Source organism: Tympanuchus pallidicinctus, unplaced genomic scaffold, assembly GCF_026119805.1.
Source record: "Tympanuchus pallidicinctus isolate F22 unplaced genomic scaffold, pur_lepc_1.0 scaffold1, whole genome shotgun sequence".
In the NCBI taxonomy this organism is placed as follows: domain Eukaryota; kingdom Metazoa; phylum Chordata; class Aves; order Galliformes; family Phasianidae; genus Tympanuchus; species Tympanuchus pallidicinctus.
The window spans coordinates 3,196,980-3,224,838 of NW_026294618.1; the positions used below are offsets into that span (position 1 = coordinate 3,196,980).

At 42.8% G+C, this 27,859-nt stretch overlaps 1 protein-coding gene across 6 annotated transcripts in view; it reads right to left on the reverse strand.

The window, feature by feature from the left end:
- PKHD1 (PKHD1 ciliary IPT domain containing fibrocystin/polyductin) overlaps positions 1-27,859 on the reverse strand; it is a 244,911-nt gene that overhangs the window by 96,186 nt on the left and 120,866 nt on the right. For all 6 annotated transcript variants that reach the window (XR_008208610.1, XM_052690766.1, XM_052690757.1 and 3 more), the window contains 5 exons: positions 26,269-26,515; positions 16,503-16,680; positions 15,828-16,023; positions 7,422-7,487; positions 5,244-5,363 (listed from right to left, as the gene is read on the reverse strand). Coding sequence is in view for 5 of the 6 variants with exons in the window: in XM_052690766.1 (XP_052546726.1) it covers positions 5,244-5,363; positions 7,422-7,487; positions 15,828-16,023; positions 16,503-16,680; positions 26,269-26,515 (807 nt within the window). In the remaining variant the exon portion in view is untranslated. The remainder of the gene's footprint in view (positions 1-5,243; positions 5,364-7,421; positions 7,488-15,827; positions 16,024-16,502; positions 16,681-26,268; positions 26,516-27,859) is intronic.

Sequence of the window (27,859 nt, forward strand, 5' to 3'; positions counted from 1 at the left end):
GCATGCCATTGAATGGAAATCAGGCACAACAGAAGAGCTATTATATGAGATACAGTACTCCAGCATTCATCTCTTCAAACAGGAAAAGTTCAAAGTAAATCAAAATCAGAAAATGAATAACAAAGTGAATTCCACCACTAAAAAAAAAAAAAAAAAAAAAAAGAAGAAGAAGAAGAAGCAGAAGAGGAAGAAAAAGAAATTGCCAGAGGCTACATGATATCATACCAGTACCCTTCAAAACAGCATTCCACCGGCTGGAATTATAACACGTTCTCCTCCCAACCCTGAGCGCGCTGCGTCAGGACTGTGTCACACTGAAAACCATAAAGCAAAGCCCTGAAAATCCAAGGGCTTGAGAAGCTAATGCTGCCAGACCAGCATGACTAAACTCCTCCAGCTTGTTTTTCAAGGTGCAGAAGCTGCTCAAGCCTGTGTGGTGAATTCAAGAAGTCCTTGTGGGACGGCTGCAGCTCTGGAGGGTTAAGAGATAACAACGCATATTCCTGAAGCCAGAATTATCCAGCTGGAAGAGACTTAGACCTTCAGGGGAGTCAGACACTAAGGAGACTTGCAGCATTCCAGCACTGAAAGTTAATGTAACAGGAGAGACCCACCTTTGCTGCAAGAACTTCTGAGTTTCACCAATGCTTTCAAATAAGGCAAAACCAGAAGACCTTCATATTCATCCTTATTTCCAGCTCTCCAGATTCACTCAGAGATTTCAGCACTGTGTAAAGCCTGGATCAAAGTCCCCCACTGCAGTTCTTCGCACTAGAAACAAGATCTGAACAACCATTGCTTGCTTTTTTTTTCATTCAGGGATGAGAGGACTGACACAGTAATGCAGAGATAGGTCCAGAACTTGGCTTTCAAGCTGAAAATCATTGTGGATAGCTTCCAGAACAGATAATTAGGAGTAGCTAAAATAGGCTACTCACAGAGATCCCCCACAGCCCCTGTCCGTGTGCTGGGCACCCTGATCTGGTTGGCTCTGCTGGAGCAGGGGGAAACAGAGGGATCCAGAGAGTCTTAAACTGAGACAGGGGAGGTTTAGGTTGGATAAGGATATGAGGAGGAAGTTTTTCCCCCAGAGGGTGGTGAGGCACTGGCACAGGTTGCCCAAGGAGGCTGTGGATGCCCCATCCTGCAGGCATTAAAGGCCAGGCTGGATGTGGCTCTGGGCAGCCTGGGCTGCTGGTTGGTGACCTGCACACAGCAGGGGGTTGGAACTGGATGAGCACTGTGGGCCTTTGCAACCCAGGCCGTTCCGTGATTCTGTGATTCTGTGAAATGGGAAGGAAAACATGAATAAAATGCCATGACTAAACAGCTCTTAATTATTTCATTCTAGATTCTGGACCCAAGCAAGGACCTTGCATTTCTTGCAACTAGAAACTCATATACACAGTTGTGGCAGCAAAGCAAAGTATGAAAAATGGACCAAAATTTCTTCTTGCCCAGTCTGCCTAGCTTTCATTTGAGCATACGGTGCACTTGTCACACTAACAATGGCTATGATTCCAATTTAAGACACTGCACACTGTCAACTCCCACCACAAATACAGGTTTCAACATCTCCAAGCCAAAAAGAATGAGGAGGAGAGGAACAAGAAAGCAGGAAGCAAGGAGAGGGTAATCAGAAGAGACAGATGGGCAATCGAGCAATTCTTTCTCAAGAGAGTTCAGGTGATGGACAAATTTGTGCTCGTACTCATGTTGCTATTCTTGGACTAAAATAGAAGAACAATTTCAGAAATGGAAGGGTGAGGAGACGGGTTTCTGCACACCTGCTAATCATATATCTCAATTCTAGCAATAGAAGCCAAGGTGTTTTTTATCACTGATAGGAATAAGATGGGCCTGTCCACCAGTCCTACCATTTTCACATACCGTTTCCTTCTTTTTGTCTGTTAAACACTTAGTTGTGACTTTTCCACTCAGTAAAGCTCCTCTGAAGAGCAGACAGTTTCACTGCCTGCAGTGGAGGAGCTGAACACTGCAATTCAGAATTGCAAGCTCCCAGTGCCTAATCCCACTCAGGCACTAAATTTTGACCCCAAAGACTGTAAGGCCACATTGCACAGCAAGAGGCCTAAGCTAACGAGCTTTGCCTCTCAGGAGAGCTAATTAGTTCTGGTATATCAGCACGCTGATGCAGCAGTCTTATTTCCAGTTCTAGAACTAGATCAGTTGGGCTGGGCTGTGGGCAGTGCGCGATGCTTCAGGCACAGCTTAGTCATGTAGACAGAGCCTTGCGGTGTGTCACAAAGGCTGCAGTCAATATCTCATGCAGCAGCTTAAAATGAGACACTTAGGAGGAGGATTACGCTGACATTTGCAGGAAACACAGAGGTGATTTGTTCATGGGTGAATTTGCAATGCAGCAAAGGACCACCAGAACCTCAGCAAGCAGTTTTCACTTTCCTAACCTAATCAGAACAATCAAACTCCAAACCGTTAGCCAAGCTTTTTTAATTACCACCTCCTGTCTCTGTGTAGATTGTAATTTGCTTCCTGAGACTGTAGGAACACACTCTATATAATTTATTAATGTCAGTACAGAGGCCTCCACTATCATTGGCACTCTTGTCTGTCTCTGACACGTAGTTATAGTTTTTGAAGGCTGAAATGCTTTGGTCATGGATTCTAAGCTGGGATGTTTGTTGATCTGGGTATAATGTGATACACAAGAAGTTGAAACGTGATCTGTTGTAGTTCCTTTGTCTTGTTCTTTGAGATCAAGGAAGGACAAAATGCAAAATTCATCCATAGCAAGAGGACTAGACAGAGAGCAAAGCACGCAGGAAATGCATCGCTGCTTCATGCCTACATAAGGGGTCAGGTACAACAGAGGTGAGAGTGGCACAGGAACCAGGGAGAAAGGACACTTTTTCTCACTAGCATACAGGTGCAAGTTCAACATGTGGAGTACTGCTGTGGGAATAGAAGAGCAAGCCCACTGTTTTGGGTGCCATGCTTGGACTTTGTAGATTAGGGTCAACCCCTTGTTCTGGTACAGATCCCCTCTGGCCAGGCCTTTACATGGTGCTGTGTATACACACAAGGGAAATAAATGCACACCTTCACAGAATGGTTTAGAGACATACATTAACAGCAAGCTGCGCTTTCTCTCCAGGCACTCCTGAATGTGGTCTGTAGAAATGCTGTTCAGGATGCACTTTATGATGCCTGAACTAAGTCATCTGATAAGAACAAGGTGCCTAAATGTCAATCATAGTAAATTAGTTTAGACATTTAGCCCCATCTGCAATGTCCTTGGATATTTGAGACCTCCACACTACAGAACTCGCAAATACGTCATCGGGGACACATTTTTTTAGCTTTAAAAAATCAAATAATAAGTATATTTCAAAATAAATATTGCAGTATTGCGGTTTGAGAACATTAAAATATCCCCTCCCTGAGAAGAAAAATAACAGCATAAAATATTTTAATTTTGTGAATTTGTATTTTGTGAACTTTGTATTTAAGGCCTTTTATTTTTAGAAAAGCTATTTGCTGAAATTAAAGTAACTTCACAAAGTGTTTCAGTAAATCTGAAATTCTGTCAAACTTAACAGCAATTTCAAGGATGGGAATGTTTCCGACAAAAATCTTTTATCCAGCCTTCAAGTCAATGCAAACTGTCTCCAAGAAGCTGAGTGAGGGGGCAGTGTGACTTATCTTTTCTGAATATGAAGTGTTTCTTGCTACATGCATAGGGCTTTTCCCAGTTATTTCTGTAGAAGATTTGATGCTAAGAACACGTTCTGGAAGCATAATAAGGAAAACGAAATAAAATCCAACTCAACAGTTACAGAATCACAGAATTATCTTCACTGGAAGAGACCTTCAAGATGATCACAACCAACCACCAGCATGACCTACTGAGGCCCATCGCTAAATCATGTCCCTCAGCATCATGTCCACATACCTCCAGTAATGGGCACCCCATTTCAGTGCTTGACCACATTCTCCATGAAGAAATTCTTCCTAATAACCAACCTAAACCTCATCTGGCACAACTTGTGACCACTGATATTGTCAATCACCCTCATATCTGGAAGATCTCTCCAAAACACTTCCAGCTCTAAAGGACGGATAGTTGCTCAGAGAAGGTCTGAGCAAAGATGCCGACCTTGCAGTACAGGGAAAGATCAGCAGACCTTCTGTCTGTCTTTTCAGGCTTTCCAACTGTCTCAGCAAATGAGAAACTCCAAACTGATTACATTGAGACCTCTTCTCTTCCCTCCCAGTTTTCCCAGCACTTAGCTCCCAGACAAACAAGTGTAAAGGCTGTTAGCCTGTTTTTTAGTACAATGATGACATATTTTTAATGATACATAATTAAGTCCAAACTGCTATTTACACTCCACACCAAAATGCTAGCACACAACAACAGAAACTTTTTTTCCACATTGATTTCATATGCCAGAAACGCAAGGAAGAGTAAGAGACAAGAAGCAGCATTACCCCTATTTCCAGATGTGGAACAGTGGTAGGCACACAGACTTAAAAGTTTCACAGAAATGAGGAGAAGCACCAGGTCCCAGAGTATGTCAGGTTCACAGCATTCAGAGGATCATAAGATAATTCAATCTGAAAGGAACCTCAGATGCTCATTTAGTCTAACTTCCTGATCAGATCAGGGTCAGCTTTTACATAAAAAGGTTATCACAAGTTTTCTCCTCCAAATGTTGCTGCAAGCTCCATCATATCTTTGCTAGAATACAGAAAGGTGTTCATGCAATAAAACTGTAAACTGAATCAGTATTTAAATGTAACTGAAGTTTGAGGCTGAAATACAGACAGATACTGAAACATCTGGGAGGCACTCATGGCAAACGGACTGAGAGGTTATCACTGATACCAAGAATTGCAATAGGAGAATAATATAGAAGGTGGCATAACTGTGGAAATGTGAAATGTCCTCCCTGCACAAAACATAGAGAGGTAGGCCCAGAGATGAGACCTTTATGACCCACGATCCTGCTCCTAAAATAAAGTCCCTGCATACATTTAAGCCTGGACATCAGCATGAGTAACATTTTGTCTGTTTACATGCACACAGAAAATATTATTCTGTTCCAAAAATCACACTTGTTGATCAAGAAACCAACACGATCAGGTCCTGCATACACTAGAGTAGAGGCTGGTGACAAAGAACACATGCTGTATCTGTACTAACATAGAGAGATCTAAGCACCATTACAGAAATTAAACACCATCATTTCCATCCTTACTGGGTAAGATGATGACATCTTCTCCTGGACCTGGGATGCTGCAGTTGAATCCACCCCAGCCTTTTTCCACATCCTTCCATGTCTCTGGGTGCGACCATTTCAAAACAGAATCAGAAGGATCTACAAAATAGGACGCATGAAGAGAGAATTATTGTTTTCAGTAGCTGAGAGCATTATCGTTTCTGAGATAGTTAAGCATCTGTGGCATTACCATCCTCCTTTTGTCAATGATGAAGCAACACTAACTGCTCTGTGTTGCCTTCCATTCTTAAAGGAAGTTGCCAATAGGAGAAACAAAAACACCTCTCTCTCCCAAACCTGTATTTTTGGAGTTAAACTTCAGGAAGATAGCTGAAAAAGAGATTCAAATTGTTTGGGATCCAGGAAAAGCGAAGCAAATCTTGAGGCTTATGGTTTGTGAATACGCATCACAAACAACAACTTCATGGTGACGAGTCTCAAGCACAAGCGGTATGAGAAGCAGCTGAGGGAACTGGGATGGTTCAGCCTGGAGAAGAGGAGGAGGCTCAGGGAAGACCTTATAGCTCTCTACAACTACCAGAAAGGAGGTTGTGGTGAGGTGGGGAACGGCTTCTTCTCCATGTAACTAGTGACTGAATGAGAGGGAATGGCCACAAGTTGCATCAGGGGGTGTTCAGGTTGCACATTAGGAAACATTTCTTCTCCAAAAGAGTGTTTAGGCACTGGAACAGGCTGCCCAGGGAGGAGGTTGAGTCACTGTCCCTGGAGGTGTTCAAGAAGCATTTAGATGTTGTACTAAGGGACATGGTTTAGTGGGGAGATACAGGTGGTAGGTGGACAGGTGGACTGGGTTAATTAGAGGTCTTTTGCAACCTTGGTGATTCTATGATTCTATGATTAGTTTTACTTACATCATCCAAGGCTCTGAGCACTCTGAACACAAAGTTAAAACGAACAAGCAAAGATACAAGCCAGTCACCTCTTCTTTTGTGGCAATACCAGAGGACAAAAATAGTAAATTACCCAAAAAATGTCAACTCTTCTCACATGTTTTTCTTCACCAGTGTTCTAGAAAACAGATTGAATTCCTGGAGTATGCTAAATTGTGAAAGTTTTTTTAAAAATGAGTAATTAACCCTCACTAGATTTTTAGCCCATAGAAAAGCAATGCTGTGCACGTGGTAACGAAGACCTGTGGTGAAACACCAGCTTAACTGGGACACGTAGCAACTCCTACAAAGTTTTAATTTTCATGTTCTGCTTAATCCAAAGGGAAACTTTTGAGTCTCAGCAGCATCAGGAAAACATTGGGAGAAATAAAATGCACAAAGTATAGGTACTTGTGCTTGCATTTTAGACAGCTAATGAGCCAGTCTTACAAATTAATTGCTTAAGCTTGCTGTGCCATCAGCAGAGGAAGGAAAGCCTTGAGGGAAGTCCTGCACACACACGGTTTCTCATGTCCCAGACTAATGCAGACTGGGCCTCCCTCTGGAGGCCTGTGCAAGCACCTACCTCTGACTGAAATTGTTTTTTTTCATGAGGGGAGCTTCACCAGACACCACTAAAAACACAGGGGCAAACTCATGCCTACGTGCAGTGGACTAGAAATCACTCAAGAGCGCTGCAGAGAAGAAAAACTGTGCTGCCAGCATACAGTGAAATGAAGCTCAGCATCAGCTCTTCAAGGCTGGGTATTCCTTTACTTATAGGTTCAGGGGGAAAATGCTCTGTAAAAAATACCTAAGCCTTACTGCTACATAAATGATTATTGTTGATAATAAACAGCAGGGCGGCTATGAAACTCAGATCCAGTTTTGGAGGTCTCCCCCATCTCCGGTGTATTATGCTGTCTGACTCGGTGTGCAACTGTGCAGTAATGTCAGCCTATTACACTAAGATGACTGCAGAGCACTAAAACACACTGTACTCTCACATTCCCCATGACCTTCCTGATCTTCTGTGGCATTTCTTAGCAAAAGTTTATGGTCTTTTATAATGTGGAATCACACATTTATCACGAGCAATGGTAGATATGGCTCAATGAAATGCTTAAATGAATGCCAAGAGCCCCTGTTGGGTTGATAGATGTACAAAACACTGAAGTGAAATGCAGCAATACAGTTCTGAACAAGTAGTAAAAAGGAAATGGTGTGACTCCCAGACTGAACCCTTTCCGACACAGAAACCACGCACCTGATGTAGGTGAAGGGGCTCCTTCCTTCTCTTTCAGCTCCAGCTGAATTAAGTCAGCTCCTGTGACTGAACGCAGAGAATTGTAGGGAGTTACAGCAGGGCCTTAAAAATTCACCAAATCAACAACAAAAATTCACAGCGAGAGAATTGCTACACATGGCTCTCAGACAACAATTTACATTTCCAACGACAAGATTTTTTAGGAAAGACTGTGTGTTTTTTCCAACTCATTTTTGTCTTTTTTTTTTTGTATTTTGAGAAGGGAGTAAACAAATACATTTTAATTTGCAGATACTAAGGGTCTCAAGACAACTCATTAGAAAGAGCTAAAAGAAAACATTCAACAATCAGAAATTCTAGGCTGGAACATGAATCTCATTTATCCCACTATAAATCCACAGCAGTTCCACTAACACAAGCAATATTACACCATTGAATGCATAATGTATTAACTGGATCGAGCAACAAATTACAGCTTTTGTTTTGTAGTTTGGTTTTGATTCCTCCCCCCACCAAATCTGGTATCTAAAAGAGATGCTTTAATTAGTCAGACTTTATAGACTGAAGACAGGGACCCTGTGTTCTGTACTGTGAAAAGAGGTCAGAATCAATTATCACAGTTGTAACCTTTCTGCCAGTATACTGTCAGCAGGAGAGGGGTCAGGATAATGCAAAGCAAGCTAAGAGGGGCAGAAGAAAACTGCTTCAGAGCCAGCTGAAAGGCTACCTCTTCTTCATCTCCAGTGGCATATAAAGGCACTTCCTTTCAGTCACCAGACTGGAACAATCATAGGTTAAAATAGAAACGCTCTGCCAAACAGATAAATCTCCTTTACACTGCCCAACCCCTTCTGGTGACCCTAAAATGCCATTGGAAGAATTCTGGGGTAGAAGAATTGTATAAATAAAGCCATTGTCAGAACTTTCCTCAGTTCTGTCAGAACTTTCCTACACACGTATCAACCCACCGAAGGGATTTCATGCCGTATTGTAATTTACTTATTTTATCTTTAAACAAGTCTCTGTACTTTTAAATTGTGAGAATCACCCTTCCCTACCTCCCTCTTTTTCTCCCAGTGCAGCTGAGCAAATTTAAAATAACTGAGGTTCATTAATTTTAAGTGTTCAATAAATTAGTATGAATAATCAAAAAACTTGATTCTTTCCGATAATTACTATTTGATGTCAGTTGAAAGCACTCGATTGAGTTAGCAGCATATGCTCCTATGCCAAATGAGGCTTCCATAATTAAATAGAAACTGATTCCATGAGGTTTTTCTTATATCTGATTAATTAGTAATCAGGTGCCTTAGCCCTCTTCCTCAGCGACACCTTCTCTCCCAATGGTAGCTGCGGTCTAACTCGTGTTCACTCAAGCCAATCTGCCCCAAACCATCACACGGTGCTCAAAATGAACAACACCATGTCCTCGGGTGGCCAGAAGCTGAAAAATGACATATGGAGGACATAGGAACATAGAACCATAGAATGACTTGGGTTGGAAAGGACCTTAAAGATCATCTAGTTCCAAACCCCCTGCCATGGGCAGGGTTGCCACCTGCTGGATCAAATACTCATTTAAAGTCTTTGGCATACAGTTAATCTGGCTTTTAGACAACACCCTTCTATGGGCACTTGCCTCCTCAGACATTAACCCTTGCAGAGGGCATACATCTCACCTAATTCGAAATGATGACTAATTAGTCAGCTTGGACCCTCACGGTGTCACTGGAGGTATCTCAAAAGAACTATCCATCCATGTTATTATACTCCTTAGGGATGAGATACGCTGTAGAGAGAGACCTTTCTCTCTCTATAGACTGTAAAGGATAACCAGGGTAGGCTTAGACAACTCATGTAAGATACCTGTATCAGGAGAAATTAATCTCCCTGGCAGAGCTCCTCCTCTAGGCTACACAGACTAGCAAGGGAAAGAAAATCACACCTTCGGAGCAACAGTCTGACTGGGAGACTACTAAGAAACGACTGCCTTGGAGGGCCATTTTTGATCCTCTTTTAAGATGTCCTTCCTTCTCCTCTCACTTTTCAGAGAGCAAATCTGGAGCCAAAGGTGTTACATCAATTCACAGCAGTGTCAGGACAAGTAGAGAACCAAGCCTGACACTATCCTATTTCTTGATGGATAGGTTTTGCTTGATTTTTCCGACACTACAGTGCAATTGTCTAATCAGAGATGTTTTCATTGTTCAGAGAAAAGTTCTGTTCTCCTAATTAAATCCTCAGGGGACGAAAAATCTGCTCAGTGTTCTAAAGACCTCATACAGGGGTCAGATCCTGCACCCAGCGACAAAAGGACCTGTTAAGGGTTACTAGGCACAGCCATTTTCTGAGAAAAGAATAAAAACTTGTCACGTTTGAGGTGTCATCCAACCACATGGCATGACAACTCAAACCACGATAGGCCATCTGTACCCTCCACATCAGCGCAGGAATGTGGGGCTGAATTCTCCCCAGCCCAGCTGCTATCACAATTATTAATGTTGATTCAGGATGAAGTGCAACGAGCATGAACCTGTCGCATTCCGTTGCCTGAGAAGTGATCAAAGCAGGTTACAGGCCTTGAGAATCATCAGGACCATGGTGACATAGTTATCCTGGTTGTTTTGTTTCGCTATCCAGTACGTTATCATTGTTTCTGTACAGGACAGGAAGAGATATAGGCAATACAGGCAAAGGACGTCATTAGTAAACATTGAATTAAGGTGTCTCTTCACAAAATGCAGTTATAAGGCTGCAGGGTTTAGTTGTATAAAACCTTTATAAGGCTCATCAATTTTCTGCCTTATTACAGCTCTTCCTGGATGCTTGGGCTGTGAATCATAAATATAGGCCTTCCTGACTAACTTTTTTCTGGTTTAGGGCTCCTTGAGTGAACATGAAGGAGGAGCAACCTGGTCTTTTATCAGCTTTGCAGTGACAGGGAATTTTGCCTGTGGATATTAGGAAGGGCTGAAACCAGGATAAATGGCTCCAATAGCCTGACTAACAAATAACAAGCGCCTCTGTGCTATTTAACATCAATTGGGCTAACATATATCACAGGGAAATCAAAACTTTTAGACACCACAATCAACAATGTGGTACGACACACCTCTAGAAGCTGGAGAACCTGGGATAGGATTTTTTGCCCTTCCTCTGCTTGGGACCATTCAAGGAGGTGCCCAGAAATATGGTATCCTGGGGATACTGCACTAAGAAATGATGTAAAAAAGTATCTGGGCAAGTAGAGACTGATTCCTGCTTGCAGCATATTAGTGAAGGAGATGAAGCAATGAAATTCCTGCTGCAGACATCACACATGCACAAGACTGTTGCTGAAAGGATGACGGAAGCATTTCCGACCATCCAAAACAATGGATGTGGGGTGAATTTTATCAGGATGGATATCAGTGCCTTCAAAGAAATATTAATGCAATTTTCAAGCTTTTCACCTAGGATTCCCCTTTGTCCCTGAGCAATAAGGCTGAAGAAAAATACATTTATTCTCTGTATTTTAATATTAGAACCAAACTGTCTTAAGGGCCTGTTTTCCTCCTACACGAAGCAACCACAACAACCCGTGGAGCAAACTGGAAGTGAGATCATTCTCTAGGAATTTAGAAAGACAATAAGTGTAATCAAATTATATCTTTTTTTGAACAACCACGGAAACTGCAGACCTGCTTCTGACACAGCAGTAACACGAGATCCGGCCTCAGGCCCTCTTAACAACTCACACATGAGCAGCCTGAGCAAAGTCAGCAGGGTGACCTGTCTCCGTAAAAGCTGTGTCTAAGGAAAAAAATGCATTTGGGGTCAAGAAAAAGTTTGATAATCCTTCCAGAGATGTTCACAATATTGCTCGTGACAAGCGCTTGCATTTCAGAAAAAAAAAAAAAAGCCATGTTGGATGGAGAGATGGAGCAAGCCAATGCTTTGTTTTATTCCAAAAGAAAATAGTTTAAACACTTCAGAAGTGAACAAAAAGGAAGCAACATCTCTCTGGTTTGCAGCCAATTCCACTATTGCCCAGAGACCTTAACCAAGGAGCAATCCCACGCTGTGGTACCATATGCTCGTATTTGTAACAGACTTAAAAAGCTCATAACGTTATTACTGTCATTTACACAGGACATTTCTCCTAAAAATATCCCAGATGTCCCACAGTGTGATGTTTCTTTCCTCCTCTTCTGTTACAAGAAGGGTTTTTCTGGTACAATGTGGTCATTCCACATGAAGGCTGCCCTCCTGAAACAGCGTTTGGGAAACATAGAATGGCCTGGGTTGCAAAGGACCACAATGCTCACCAAGTTCCAACCCCCTGCTGTGTGCAGGGTCACCAACCAGCAGCCCAGGCTGCCCAGAGCCACATCCAGCCTGGCCTTGAATGCCTGCAGGGATGGGGGCATCCACAGCCTCCTTGGGCAACCTGTTCCAGTGCCTCACCACCCTCTGGGGGAAAAACTTCCTCCTCATATCCAACCTAAACCTCCGCTGCCCCTAGAGGGAAACCACACATTAATTCAAAGCCCGTCACTGAGGAGCACCTCTATCACAACGTGGCGTGCCCCAGAGAAACAAAAGGGGGTGCTACAAAGACTGAGAAGCATCAGAGCAAAGCTGATGGTGTCAAAGAGACTGGATTCTCCCCAGATTCCTCAGACCAAGATGGACCTCACTTCCCCTCATTCAGCACTAACAGGGAAATGGGGCTCTCCCTCCTTGAATGCCAATTCTTCTTGGTCTGAAAAGATTATTTCTAAAGGGAACTGATAAACAGAGGTGACATATGTAGGTAGCAGCAAGCACCTTTGTTAGCAGGATCTCAGCACAGGTGCCCCACATCACAGCAGTGCTCCCCCATCACAGCGATTTCTCCCCATTCAGAACCCCCTATATGGTCCCAAGCCTGCGTCTCATTTACAAAAGTGTGAGCAAGCAACGCATCAAGGCAACTTAACTCCTTTAATCCCCTCCATACGGTGCGTTTTCTTGCCTTTTGTATCAGGCTTTTTTTTTTCTTCCCCATAGAGAAACACTTGCATGTCACTGGGCCATTCTGGACAGGGGGAGCGTGCACAACGCCCAAGTCATCCATGAGCCAAGGTGGCCTTGCTCAGCTGCCCTCTTCATTTGAATAACAATATCTCCTCCTCCACAGGGCCTTCCCTCCCCTTCTCCTCCTCTTTTTTTCCCCCCCTCCCCCTTGTGTGAATTCGGGAGCCTGCCCATGAATGAGCTGGCATCTGATCCGTATTTACTGACGTTAATTTTGGATGTAACGCAGCCCTGCCACTTCCCCGCCGTTCGCCCTAAAAGGCGTCCCGGCGGGCACAAAGGCAGAGGGTCAAAAGTAAGCTGACCCCTGACAGAATGTACAATTATTAGGACGAAGCGGGACACAAGCAGCTGTCGAAACCCCACCGGTGCGGCGATGTGCTTCCCAAAGTCAGAGTATGAATAATACGCCGGAGCTCTCCCCTCCGCCCTGCCAGGGCCTACGCTGTTCTGCAGGAAGAATGATGGCCCTCCCGAAGCAGCTGCAATAATTGTGTCCCCATTGTCCCCCGTCCACCCCCTACAAGTGCCCATTGTGGGCGCGGGGTCGGGTGATTACATGCTTGGGCTGATGGCGTTTGGGCCCAGCTGCCCGGCTGCTGACACACGAGCAGCGAGAGGGGGGACCCGCGTCTGCGAGACGGGCCTCCAACATACCAGACCTTTTACATAAGTCAAACAGGAACAAATGACTCTTTATCAGCCCCTGCTCCCTTTGAAGTGGCGGCTGCTTATGGGCCCTTACAGCTTTTCCTCCTTAGCCCGAGCAAACATCCTCCTTTTGATATGCTACATGCTCATTATCTCTGCCCCATTTAATGATTTTTGATTGAAGGGTGGCAGCGCGGTTGCCAAGAGGGTAGTTAAAGAGGCTCCACACAGGCAGGGCTACAAGAAATGCTTTCCTTGTGCCGCAGACCTAAATTTGGAGTTTCTTAACAGTGTGTTCTTGTTCTTAGCAGCAGATAAGGGCTGAGCGTGAAATTCTTAATTAAGCAGTAAATAGAGAGTGGGGTGTCAGCAGATGCAGCCTGTAGCCATGGAGACCAAGTCACATGAAGGAGGGAGCTGAGACTAAACGCCGGCCGCGGGCTCGGGCATGACTGACAGCTGAAGAATCCGACAAAGCTTGTAAACGGGATTAATTAGCTGGCCAATTATTTCATATAGTTAAATGTAACTAAAAAATAAAAACAGCTCGCAGAGCGGGCTGGGAAAGCATTCTGAAGGCCAGAGCCCCAAGTGCTGTCCTCTACAGGTCGCTGCGTGGACCTTGTAGGATACCAGTGCCAGAAGGGACTGCGGTTGACTTCTGCAACCTCCTATGGAGCACGAATCCCAGCCCATGAGGATCCTAATAGCTTCTCACAGAGCTGGAGCACACCTCTCTGAAAGGACGCCTGACCATCATCTAAGGACCTTGAGTGATCGGAATGCCACATGCCACGAGTCTGCTCTGATGGCTAATTATCCTCACCCTCATCCTCACGAGATTAGGAGAGAAATAAAACGGCACACCAGGGCTAGGAATCCACACACTTTCTTTCACACTTTTACCCTACCAACAGTGGTAGGTATTAGCTACCCAACACTGAATTATTGATCTCAGTGCTAGCCAAAGCTGAAAATGTTCACTGCATGACTTATACATGTTAGGCATTGCCATAAATTTTCCTTGGTGTATTCTGATTGTTTCTCGGTATATCAAAATGAGAAATAGCATTGAGCTCTTCATATCAAATGAATCAAATGAAAGGAAAGCAGATGAGGAACAAGAATGTATCCAACATGCAAGAGTGATATGTGCTGGCCTGATCATTTTTTCCTGGTCTTCTCAAGCCCATCCCTTTCCCCAGCAATAGTAAGAGGTCAATAAATATCTTCTGAGCTTTCCCATGCTGCTCTGTTTATGAAAGTGCAGCTCAAGATACCCAAACTGAATGTGGTTGACTTTCATATTTGAAAGAACAAATCTGTGCTGTTAGAAAACTGAAACAATTAAAACAAAACGAAGAATTTTTTGTTTGTTTGTTTGTTTTGTAGTGGATATCTAACATGATTTTGGACCAGAGTTAGGCTCAACAGCTGTACTAGCAGACTAAATAAAGCCAAGTTATGGAACTAAGAGCTGGCTCCCTATATTCTATAAGGTTATATTGCTGGCCAAGCTCCTGGCAGAGCTTTGGCCCAGACCAATGCACTTTCCCAGATGGTGGCCATTATGATTTGAGAGTTAGCACAGGACAGGGATCTTTCCTAATTTGAAGCCTGGGTGCATCCAGCCTGTTTTAAGAGAGAAAATGTTAAGCTGTATGGACACAAGCTGTGCAGTGCCAGTTGGCCTCAGCACCAGAGATAGATGCAGCTAGTGTGAGCCTTCAAACTGATGTTAAGGGATAGGCCTCTTCACGTCTCTTGAAATGTACACTGAATTATTTCATTGATACTAAAGACCAAGCTTAGAGGATTACCTGCCTTCATTCCAGCTGTGTTTCCCTATAGACCCCACAAGAGAAAGTCATTTGCACACCATCTCAACAGTATAAACCCAGAACAATTCATAACAGAAATTCATCAGATCAGTGACAAAATGTTCTGTTCCTGTGAATTTCAGCCATCTTGATACTTTAGTTTTCCTGTATGATGATCAAGAAGCTGTGCTTCATGAAGTGAACTCCACTTCACTGAAGTGCCTTTGTGATTCCAGATTCTGCAATTACTGATTGCAACCATCATTATTTTTCCTTCCACACACAGAACTTAGACCTTTTTAAAAAAGTGACTTGAGAACAGGAATTATGGAAACTGTTTGCATTATAAAAGAATAAATTAAATTTGAAGATGCTGGCAATTCCATTAAATATCATCAAATACCTGAACTTTCTGAAGGAGAGGCCACCATATTTCATGATCCAATGTACAAATGTGACACTCAAAAGTTTGTGTTGCTTTTGAAAGTTTACAATCACAGGGAAAAGCCTCACACAGTGAAATCCTTTTGCCTTCAGTGGGCTCCATCCTGGATAAACTGCACCTGGTTTATAAATGATATGTGTGATATGGGACCAGCTGTCACCAGAGATCATTAGTGGAATTTAATGCTTTTTCCACTCCAGAAGACCAATTGAAATTCAACTGATGCCACATCAGGCACTGTTAATGACACATTCCAGTTGTTGTTAGAACGGGCATCAGATGGATACTGACCTGATGTGCACACACCCATTTCACTGGTCTTACTGAAGGACTGCTCACTTACTGAAAGGCCACTGCAAAACCTAATGGCTAAGGGCTCCATAGCGTTCAGTGGCTTTAACTGAAAAGATTCAGCTCTGCCATCATACTTACCCAAGTAGGTTAGCTTCCTCAGTGTGCTGTCGAGATACCAGTCACAGCTCCTGTGATGACCATAGGAAGGCAGAGATTGGAGCGGCTGTCCAGTCCTTTTCCCACAGGACACCACAACCTCAGGCTGGGCAGGAAGATCCTTGTGTTCCACCAGCAAGTAATTTCCAGTTGTGAAGTTGCTAAATGTGACTGAATACTAGAGGAAGAGCCAAAATAAACATGTCTGTCTCTGTGATTAGAGTTCTACAGATTGTAGTATAAGAGAAATAAAGGGGATGGTGTTCCACATGGGCAAAAGACTTTTCTGAGCAATACGTATTGAGATCTCTGGAACTGAGTAGGTAAAATTAAGTAGGTGGTGATGATGAATGCAGATAAAATCATCTCCCTTTGTCACCTTGCAAGATACAGAAGAATAATACCTTCAGAAAACTACGCTTTGTGATGTCTTAAGATAATATGAATTCTGTTAATTTCTTCACACCACACTTTAATCCACTACATTCAAAACCTTATTCCTACTCCAGGTTACTTCTGAGGGCTTCAGAGTTAGGTCACCGTATTTGAGCTCTGCTTACAAATATAAAGAGATTTTCTCTCTGCCCACCCAGAAAGAAGAATGCACAATTATATCATCTAAATATAATGTACAAATTACAAAAAATATTGTGTTACCTGGAGCTGCTTGCTGACCGAAGGGCTGTCAAATGTCAGTGTGTAGGTCTCTTTATCCAGGAGCAGACACATCCAGCCATGCAGGTCTGAGAGAGTGTCAGGGACATAATTGACTGTGGTTGTCTTATTCCTACTGTCAATCACAGTTAAATTGTAGGGAGTCTCTGGAGCCTCTCTTCTGAAGGAAAAATAGAATATAATCCCTTTTTGTTACTCATCTTTGTCATTTTGCAACCTTTACATTTTAATTCACAACAATAAACCTTTACAGTTTAATTTTTATTTGAATACTGTAGTAAGTATACGCTTTCTCTCAGCATCCAGATGAGAACTTAACACTGTTTCTGTTTTTCACTAGTACTCTCCATGCTTGAATAACTCAGAGGAAAAAACTCAACACTATCAATGATAGTAGTATCCATCAGCAGTATTAATAATATCATGAATTGAGGCTGAAATGAGCATAACAACCAGTCTTGAGTATGGCAAAAATTTTACAATGCTTTCTCTTCAGGGGCAAATTCCACCATTTTCCTGCACATGGACTTTTTTTTCAAATTATGCTAAACTGACCTTGATTTTTGAGATTCTTACTAGGAAGACTGCTAATTTCCCCAAGATGCCAGGTTGTGTATCACAATGTCTAAAAATACAGAACACTCAGCTTTCAGAAAGTGGCTTGTTGAAACCAACAAACTACACAAAGGAAAGGATAAGGCTGGATATCAGGGAATATTGCTCCTTAGAAGAGCGGTGATGCAGTGGCAGAGCTGCCAGGGAGGTCATGGGGTCACCTTGGAAATGTTTCAGAACCGTAGGGATGTGGCACTGAGAGATGTGGTCAGTGAGCATGGTGGGGTGGGCTAGGATTGGGCTTGGGGATCTTGAAGGTCTTTTCTAACCTGAATGATTCTGTGATAAAGATGAAAGGCAGTTAACCCTTTTGATATTCAGACATTGAATATCCACATTTGATTCATTATTTGATTAGAAACTGCTTCAATACAAAGACCTATATTCTAGTCCTCAACATCTTGCATTTCTGCAACAGCTCTCGAAACTGAGGGAAACTATGGCTGAAATTATGCTCTGGTTGGCTACACTGTGCTACTGCTTTAGCTCTGGAATTAAGACTGAGAATGTCTTTGTGTTTTCATACCATAGAAGACACCACAGAGGGCCCTGCTGACACATAAAGCAACCTGGACAGTCTTATTCTGTAAGAGAATCATGCCACTTCCATTAAATGTCAACAGAAAAGTGATGATTAATCTTCAAGATTGAAGGTGCTAAAATGTTGTTTCAGTCAAAATAGTACACAACACCCAGGTGCGTGTGATGTATGAAAGATGTAGGAAGAGTGACATATCAGCAGCTGGAATTTTAGCTCTTAATTTTAGGCACTGAACTAAGGTCGTACCTGCCTCTTCTACATTTTGTGCAAAGGGAATTGCTAGAGATAAATGTCCCAGGACTTCAGATCTCATTCTCAGCTGTGGAGAAGACTCGCTGGCTTGCCAAGATACCTTGGGGCCATGAGTCTGCCATGAACGCAGCAGATTTATGAATGAATCAAATGCTGCTGCAGAATCGAGGCAAGTTGGCCATTTCACCTTTAGTCCACTTCGTTTTGGCATTTGAGCTGACACCGAGCTAAAAATAAAAAATCCTTTTAGCATATCTGAAGGAGTATTTCTCATTCTCAGAGTACTATACCAAAACAAGGCATCTCAGAACGTTACTCAGTGCTCCAGACTGGATGCAGGCCTCTTTCTCAAGACAGACAACACTGAAGCAGATGTCATCTCTTATTGTGATTTACTGTATCTGTAATTTTGGGAGCTCTTTTGTTCCTCCTCTCTAAGGGGACAATAATTACAGTAGCAGGCACCTTGAAGGTGGGTTGCCTGCAGATTGTTTTGTTTTTTCCTCTTTTAAAATCATTTCCAATTTTGCTTTGCTGTTCTGGTGCCTGTCACGTTGGCAAAGGGCTTTCTGATTACCCTGAAACATTCAGCTGAGAAACAGCAGTGGTAAACAGGGGAAGTGTGAATCAGCGAAGAATCACTCAACCAGAAGATATTGGCAGACCAATGAAACTGACTGGAAGGAGTTTATAAGGCTTAAACTGCTTTCGTACTACTAATAAACCTCCTCTTATAGGCATTAGCTAGACCAGGATATTAGGCTGCTAATTAAGCAAGTAAATGACAACAAGCACATTACTGCCGCAGCTATCAGCACCCGCACAGGTATTCAGGAGTACATTTTTAGCAGCAGTAGCACGCCAAACATGGTGTGGTGCAACATTAAACTATGTTGTACATCAGCACTGTCTTATCGAGTTACCAAGGTACACAGTGCCACAGCAAGAGACAGAGTCTGACACGTCCCCTGTGCCATGTAAATCCTTGCCATTTTGCTCTTTATTTTTCATTGATGGGGGTCTGGAACTTGATGATCCTTGGGGTCCCTTCCAACCCAAGCCATGCTATGATTGCTGGAGAAGCCTGATCAGACTGCTTTTCCCAAGAAAACACTTTTCATGCATATAGCAAGGTAGTCTGGGTTCCCTGACTTTCATTGGGAAGTTTGTTCATGACCTGGAAGGAAAGGGAGCAGGAGAGAAAGGCTGCATGGCATCTCATGGCCAGAAACATCTGGGATTGTCTTGACATGGCACACCACGTTCTTGCTTTTCATGTTCCACTCCTGACATAGAGTCAACACACACACCAAAAAAATTGGAAGGAACATGAAAAATGCAGTTCTGCACAGAACATTCGTACAAGGAAATAATGAGCTTGACACTACACTCCCCTTGAAAGGATTGTGCTTGTTTGCTCACCTATCTGCCAAACAGACACCAAAATGGAAGTACTTTACTAATGGAATTACCAGCCACAATTAGCACCATTTCCATTTGCCCTAAATAGCCAGCGATTTCACTGTGCCCTAAATAGCCACCAATCTACCTCTCCTTAATGTTAATGGAGCAGAGTAGTGCTCGCACACACAAGTATTTCTAATTCAGAGGATCTGAGGGAGCCTGCACGCATCATTAACATGGAGAGCTTCATTATCAGAGGAAAGAGCCTTCCCCCGAACTTCCTCTGGCTTTATTTGAAAGAAACTAGGAGGCAATGGTCTTAATGCAAAATTAACCCTCACTTTAAACCGCTGGAAGCCTTCACAAACTGTAAGAGGCAAAAAAAAAAAAAAAAAAAAAAAGGATGACTCATTGAAAAGGCTGTATTTTTATATAGAAGCAGGTTTCAATTAAGGAGCAATTTTCTCTAGAAATATGGCAGGATTGCTAGATAAGACTTTACAGTCTGAGTAACAGTTTACCAATGGTAATCACATAAACTGTTACGTAATGCAGCTCAAGTGCATTGTGCACAACTGCTCGGCATAGATGGCCCTCCAAGGATTTGTGAAACCAATCCACAACATCAAGGAGAACAAATATTAACTCTCCTGTTTATGCTTACCATTAGCTTCCTTATCCTCAGGGTCCATATCTGTGCGTACGAAGGCAGACGCTGTGCTCAGCTCTAACTGCTTTCTGTTTGATAGATCTGTGTAATAATCCCTTATGATTATCCCTTTCCTAAAACAGGAAACAATACAGCATCTCACTTCAAACAGGACGCCAAATGTTTACAGCAACAGTCCCATTTATTGTTGGCCAAATGGAGGCTAATCCCAAATTATGGCCACAGCAAACCCTTTACATGTATGATGCTAGGCCCAAGAACTTTATTTTACTTGAATCTGAACTTTCATGTGCTTTCAATAAATGTACGTATCTTTGTTGAGACATACCTTGTTTCAAGCCTGACTTGTATTGTGAATCCTCATCATCAGTGGGCTTTTGTAGGCAGAGATCTTCAGGAAACTAACAAGATTGCTGTCCCCAGTCCTGAGTGGCTATTATGGGATAGGCCTTTAGACTTTGCAGTGCAGAAGAACTGAGATGATGTCAGCAATTGGAAGGGTTGTGAACGACAAGCTAAGAGGGCACCTTTTAAGGTAGCTTTCAAGCTACCTGCTTCTGTCTTCCTAACTTATTCCTGTTCTAGGATCAGTTCTCCAGCTTCTACAATTTACAGGCTGGTATTTTAAGGAGGACTAAAATTAGGAATGCATTCTGAGCCGGAATATGGCCAGTAAGCAAGCAGCTCAAACAACTCTGCAGTGTAAGCACAGCAAAGACCTGCAGATGGCAGCTTAGTCACTCCACTTATCCCACATCAGGTGGAGTTCTGAAGCACCCAACAAGAATCTTAACATTTGGATGCATGTACTCGGAGCATGTTTTTACAGCACTCTCATTGCCCACTCAATCCTGTAAAAATTAATGCAATTTTTGGACTAATAATTCTTTGGTTATGATAGCATGCCCAGCTGGTAGACGTGGCCTCAATCTATTCAGCCCATAAGAAGCATCCAAATAGCTTTCCATTGAAGGCAAAGAAAGCACAGGACTATCAAACTCTGCTTCGATGCTAAATACCTCCCTCTGCACCTAGGAACACTGGAGCCAATAGCCAAGCTGAGGGCTAGGCTCAAGGACACATCTTGCATACTCATAAGCCTGCACAGGATACAGCTTTATTGCAAATACTCCAAGGTGTAAGACAAATGTCAAGAGGTCCTGCACTGGGAAGCAAATCTCTCTTTGGTGAGCCGGCAGAGATGAAGCTCTGAAGCTCAGCTGATGCTCTTGTGGACTGAACACTCAAAAGCCAACCCTTCAATATTTGCTTCTATGTTATGCCACTGAGAAAGGCTATCCCATGAGGCCAAGTGAGCACGCATGCTGCCCCATGTGTGAATCCCATCATGTACGCAGGGAGGTTATACTACCAGAGAGCAACTGAGCACGTACACATTGAGTAAAAAACAACAGTGACAGTCAGGGTGTTTCACAGCAGGCGGGTGTTCATCTGGAGGCACCACAGTAAGTAAATATCAAAGGAAAAGCAAAACGAGAGTAACTGTTTGAACTCTCTTCAAGACTCAAAGACCCACACGTAGGGGGTATGCTATTCTTTTCACTCTAACCCATCAGCAACGGCTGGGTGTGCAGCAACTGAATGCATGCACTACAGGAGAGGATATTAGACCAGATTTAAGAATTAAGGCTATAAAGAAGAAGTTAATCTTTTCCTCTGCAGCAGACGAAGAAGAGGGAAACAATAAAAGGCTCAAACGACATGACTGGTGCTGAGCAAGACCCAGCTTTCTGCAGGGAGAAGGGAAAAGCCAATGAAAGGGAACAAGAGGCAAACTTCCTCCTGGTACACGAGGTTGCAGTGTTTGGAATCCCCTTGGCCACGAGGTGCTGTCTGGCTGCCGATTATTCTAATGCACTCCTCTTGTAAAAATTATGCATAATGTGAAGAAACTTTAAAAGTCACTTAATCACGTTATGACAATTTTTTAATGAAAATTTGTTTTAATATTAATAGAGACTCATATTTTCTCTATAATATGGGTAGTGGTGGCATTTGGAGCAGCCGTATCTAGCCTGCAGCCATGCTGCACTGTGCCATGGCATAAGCTGTTCTTCAGATTACTCAATAACTTTCCCACATATAAATTTATAAAGACTTTTATAAGCTTCAATTACATTTTTAAAAGACATAAAAACCCTCTTTAAAGAGTGTTTAAGTGACACATTAGTTTAACTTTCAACTGGACTTCGTGGAGAAGGCATTGTTACAGCAATGCAGATTTGGAAATGGATCCCTGTTGCTCTGGAAGTTGTTGAGTGCAGTAATTCAAGACGGGGAGTCAGCAACTGCTTAACATTCTTGTTTTCTATAACAACAAAAATGGGTTCCCAAGGTTTTCCTCAAAAAATAAAACGAAATTAAAAACTCAGACATTTTCCAGACACATCTTGTGGAAAAGATGGTGCCAACATGGTATTGTACCCTGGTAAATTAAACAGAATAGACAGATAGACAGTGGGGTGCCTACATTCAATTGACCACATTGTAACTGGACGTGCTTTGGGCTTGTGTCAACCCATCCTCCCCCAGACAAATCCCAAATAGGAACTTTGCTAAAAGGCAGCACTGATACAACTTCCCTGATCTTCTGAAGGCTAAGAAGGTGCATAATGCAGCTGTGGCCAAGCCTTGCTGGTTGTCCTCAAAGTCAGGAAATGAGCTTGAGGCTGCTGAGATAATGGTAACAACGCTGTGCCAAGCCGTCTCCCTCCTGTGTGAATAAACCACAGAATGGTTGAACTTGGGATGAATCCCCAGGGGTCATCTGGTCCAAACTCCTTCCCAAACAGGACCATCAGATGCTGTTTGGTTCTCTGACCAACCACCTTGCCATACCAGGACTTCTCTTGCAAAATCCTCCCTCAGGCTTTAAGATTTTTGGATCCGAAGTCCAGTCCTCAGGGGGAAGCAAATAAACACGCCAAGCCCCTCAGACTTTTTATTCAGGAGCACAAAGACCTGCACCAAGAGAGGGCTACCAAGCAATTATTTAATTGCTATTGCCTGAAATAATCTCCTTGTTCAGAGTAAGTTCATATCAAAGTGAGGATGCTGTTATGTTGACACTTCAGTCTGATGGTAAACAAATGTGTTTCCCAATCTTAAAGCCTGGACTTAGAGGCTCACATCTCATTTTTTCATCCACGGTTTTCACAGTCCCCATCTTCCCAGCTGTAGGGACTTTGCACAAATGGTGAGGAAGAACTAGGAGCCTAACGAAGCACAACCAAGAACTAGCAGGCTGCAGAGTTGACAGGTTTATGTACTCTTGGGCTGGTAGAGCACCGTGGAAAGATTACTTCCAGAGCTACATTTAATTCTTTGCTCATCAGAAACTAAAGAAATCCAAGCAACAGTACTTTCATCCTTTTACTGAGAGGAGTCCAAGAGACTGCATTGCTAGGAAAACCTTCCTGTCACCCAGCCTATCTTTCTTCTTCTGTCTGCTCAACTGCTGCCAATTGCTCCCAGTCATGTTTTGTTATACTAATCCCAAACAATTCCCTTTTTATTGCAAACACTCTTCAAATACATCTGGACAAAATTCTCCCTTTCCCTTTCCCTTTCCCTTTCCCTTTCCCTTTCCCTTTCCCTTTCCCTTTCCCTTTCCCTTTCCCCTCCTCTCCTCTCCTCTCCTCTCCTCTCCTCTCCTCTCCTCTCCTCTCCTCTCCTCTCCTCTCCTCTCCTCTCCTCTCCTCTCCTCTCCTCTCCTCTCCTCTCCTCTCCTCTCCTCTCCTCTCCTCTCCTCTCCTCTCCTCTCCTCTCCTCTCCTCTCCTCTCCTCTCCTCTCCTCTCCTCTCCTCTCCTTTCACAGCCATGTCATAGTTCACTAACTGACCTGCATCCTTCAGACTTTCCAGCTCCTTTCACTTTCCACCTTGCTTCTCCACCAACTCCTTTTTGGAGCAAGGCATCCCTTACTCACTGCTCAGAACAGCTGCTGTTTCTGTTCATACAGTCACCTAAATATGACAGTGACTTGGCTGGTAGGAGCTGCTCAGGAAAGAGGATCTGGAAGCAGCACAGACAGGATGCTCTGTCTTCCAGGCTTAACGCTGATCTCTGCTACCCAGACTGCTGATTATCTTTGACTTAGGTTGACTCTCAGCTCATACATATCAATAATTATAAAAGGAAAGAAAGGTTGGCTGTGAAGTGCCTGATTCCCTTGATATGATTTACCCAAAACTATGAAGAAATTTATAGGGAAATAAAGTGTAGATCAGGACTCAAACCCATATTTACATTTGCTCCTTAACTACCTTTTGATGCAGGAAGGAATTCCCTGCACTAGGACACATTAGTGCCCACATGGTGACCACATGTACTTCAGGATGATATCTAAGTGTGTATGGCTTTGACTCAATTTGAATTCGCTCATATGAGTTTTTGGTTCACCTGCCAAATCATTCTAGTAATTTTTGAGTGCTGAATGAGCTCTGGGAGCTACATGACTGTTTTACTGCAGTTGCTCTCATCTGTAAAGTGATTCATTCATTTATGCTTTGGGTTCCAAGACAAAAAAAATGTTATTTTTATTTCAGGATATAAACAGAGGTGTTATCACAGTCAAGTGTAAACCAGTATCTCATCTAATTCAGAAGAGCAATTATCTAGTTGCCAATAAAGCTCTGTCTCTCACAATCACAAAAGCTGACTCTTGAATTTCCTATCTCCCTTCTACCACTTTCTGATGCCATAATATTGATGGTAATCTATAATCATATCAAAAAATATGCTTATGTTGTGATCTGGGTCAGTCTTAATAAGGTTTGCTGATGTGAACTGTCTACATTTACCTCACAGAAAACAAATAAAAGCAAAATGAAAGACCACAAAGATCTTTTGAGGTAGGTAAGAAAGACATGGCCAGAACAGAATGACAGAAAGTATTCTTTTAACTAAATATATCATGAAGTTATTCTACATTCCGTACCATATGGCTGCTTATTGTATGAGAGATGGGACTGGGAAATAATAAAACGCTGAATCTAGTTTTAGTAGAAAATATAATACACAAACCCAGCATTTCATGAAACTAACACAGAAATGAAATACGATGCCAGAAATATTCTGCTGAAGACGTGGAAAAACAATCTATTCATGACCACCCATTCTTTGGGAATTTGGGGGGAACTCTCTCACAGTGAGCATAAGAGGAAACATCCAGACCATGACTTAGACTCTAATTAAATTAAAATCATTTTTATTATTTTAAGACTGCATCTGCTCATCGGGGCGGTGTTCTCATAATCTGTGGCTATTTTATATTTCAGCGGTCAGAAGATCTTGGCAATGTTTCCAGCTCACCCACTAAATTTCTGATTGTGGCTGAGGCTCAGCCATCAGTTTCACCCTGACCACATTGAGCCACATTCCCAGTTCTACAAATGCCCGTTTATATCCCTCTGGTAAGCTGAAGAGAGACGAAATAGCAATACACCACAACCTCCACTTAAAGGTCAGTGTAATGCTGTACAAAGAACAATGTGATGTCCTGTCTCCAGGATGAGATTATAGGTGGAAAACCAAGGTAACATGGGGTGAGCAGCTTGCTGAGAACCTCAGAAAAACAAATTAAATATGAGCAGGCCATTTCTAAATTAGTAAATCAATTAAACAAAAGAGAGCTCTCTGGCCTGGAGGCCAAGGGATGTTTATACTCTCTGTAGTTGTCCATACAGGCGAGTTCTCCTCCTCAAAGCCATGATGACTACACCCAAATTGCCCATTGGAAATGGTCCCTATCCTCTCTCTCAAGCCATGCCATGGGAACTGCCTGGGCAAAAACAAGTAGCCTCAGCAAAGAGATCGTGCAGACAGCAGCAGAGTCTATCTTAAGTCAATACAGAATCATAGAATTGCTCAGGTTAGAAAAGACCTTAAAGATCATCAAGTCCAACCACGACCTAACCATAGTGCCCTAAGTAACAACCTACCACTAAATCATGTCCCCGAGCACCACATCCAAATGGTTTTTAATCAAATACAGGGATGGTGACTCAACCACCTCCCTGGGGGACCTATTGCAGTGCTTAACAATCCTTTCTGTAAAGAAGTGTTTCCTTACATCCAACCTAAACCTCCCCTGGCACAACTTGAGGCCATTTCCCCTCGTCCTGTCACCAGGGAGAAGAGACCAACCTCACGCTCGCTGCAATCACCTTATATATATGTAAAGCAATACAGAACATAACAAGTGACATCCATGCCAAATTTTGAAAAGTAGCTTTCTTACTTACAAGTAAAGAGACATACGGTGGAAAACAAGGTCCTTGCTGCATACACTGCCACCCAGAGCTTGGCTGAAATTGGCACTGGTTGTGCAGGAAGCCGCAGGGATGTCTGTATAAGGGAGAATACGACTTCCTTCCTTCCCAGTGACAGAGCCATCAAGATCCTCAAGAATGGCAGCATGTGGAAAGGGGAAGGACACTTGGAAGGGTGAGTTGGTGAACGTCAGATGTTCAAGGCTCACTGTAAACCCACCTGCGAGGAGCAAACAACAGTTTAGAAACACAGAAGAAAAAGAGATTAGCTTTGCTTTATCATCACTTTGGAAGTGTGACTACTGATTCAAAAAGAGAAAAATGATAAATAAATAAGAGGAACAAAAAAGCTGCTTGCCATGTTCTGGCCAGGATCCTGTTGTCTGATCCAGGTGCTGCTCTACCAGCATCTCCTGAGTGACTCCAAACATCTCTTCTTAAGTCTCAGTGCCAAAAGCTAGTGTCCCCAAAACAGTGATTCTTACACATCCTTTTCGCTCTCTTTATAAGACAAGTTATTCAGAGATAAGGGCTGCGTATGTATGCATGTAAATAACACGTTCATATATAGCACCAGGCACAGTAAAGCCTTGGCTGAAAAGTGTGGCTGGAGTATGTTTACTCTACTGTTGATAGATTCAGCAAGGAGGAATATTCATGTGAGCTAAAGCACAGAAAGGTTTTGAACACATGAATATTTCCAGAAATGACAGAAAATTACTGTCCTATCAACCAGAACAGGTCAGTTTTGGCAGGAGTGTCCATGTGCCTCATTTGGTTACTATTTACCTAGCATACTGTCAGTTGTAGCTTCTCTGAGTCAGATTTTACTATTCCTCCTGTCCTTTGATCTCGGCTCCTGAAGTCTTTTTCTCTCTTATGTTATTGTAGGGCAGTATACGTTTATATATAAATATATTTAAGAGGTAATTGCAGTTGGAACGCTCTTCAAAGAGCCTTTGGGTACTTCTTCAAAGCTCAAAAGGATGCTTAGTTTACATACTTATCTTAGGCAAATTCACCTAAGGTTTAGGCTGGCCTGAGGTAGTAGCTTGGTAAAATTCTGCAAGGATGTGTCATAGCTATTAAAAAATCCTCACTTTTGAAATGTTACCTCCCAAAATGAAGAAGCAACAAGTCAGAGTGTAAAAACCCATTTCTCCGTCCCATTGAGGAAATGAAATCAGTTCAAAAATAAGGCTACCTTTGTCTCAAAAAACCACGTGATACGTGGTTCCAACTAAATGATGAAGCTATTCCACCAGCAGATAATTTGGATAACTAGCAACCTGACCCTAAGTGCACATAAAGCAGAGCAGTCCAGCAAAGTCAGCAAAATGCGGAGGGTTAAATATTATTGATGGATGGTTGCTATGCATATCATCACATGATAAAGTTTCTCAGTTCATCTGTGCTGCACAACATGCACATTATTCATCCTGCAGCTACGTATCACCATCCTATGGCCCACCTCCCTGTGAATGGGCAAGAGCTGTTAGGCTGGTATCCTCACTGAGGAAGTGAATCTTAGAGAGCAATGATTCTGAAAACTACTGCATTGAAA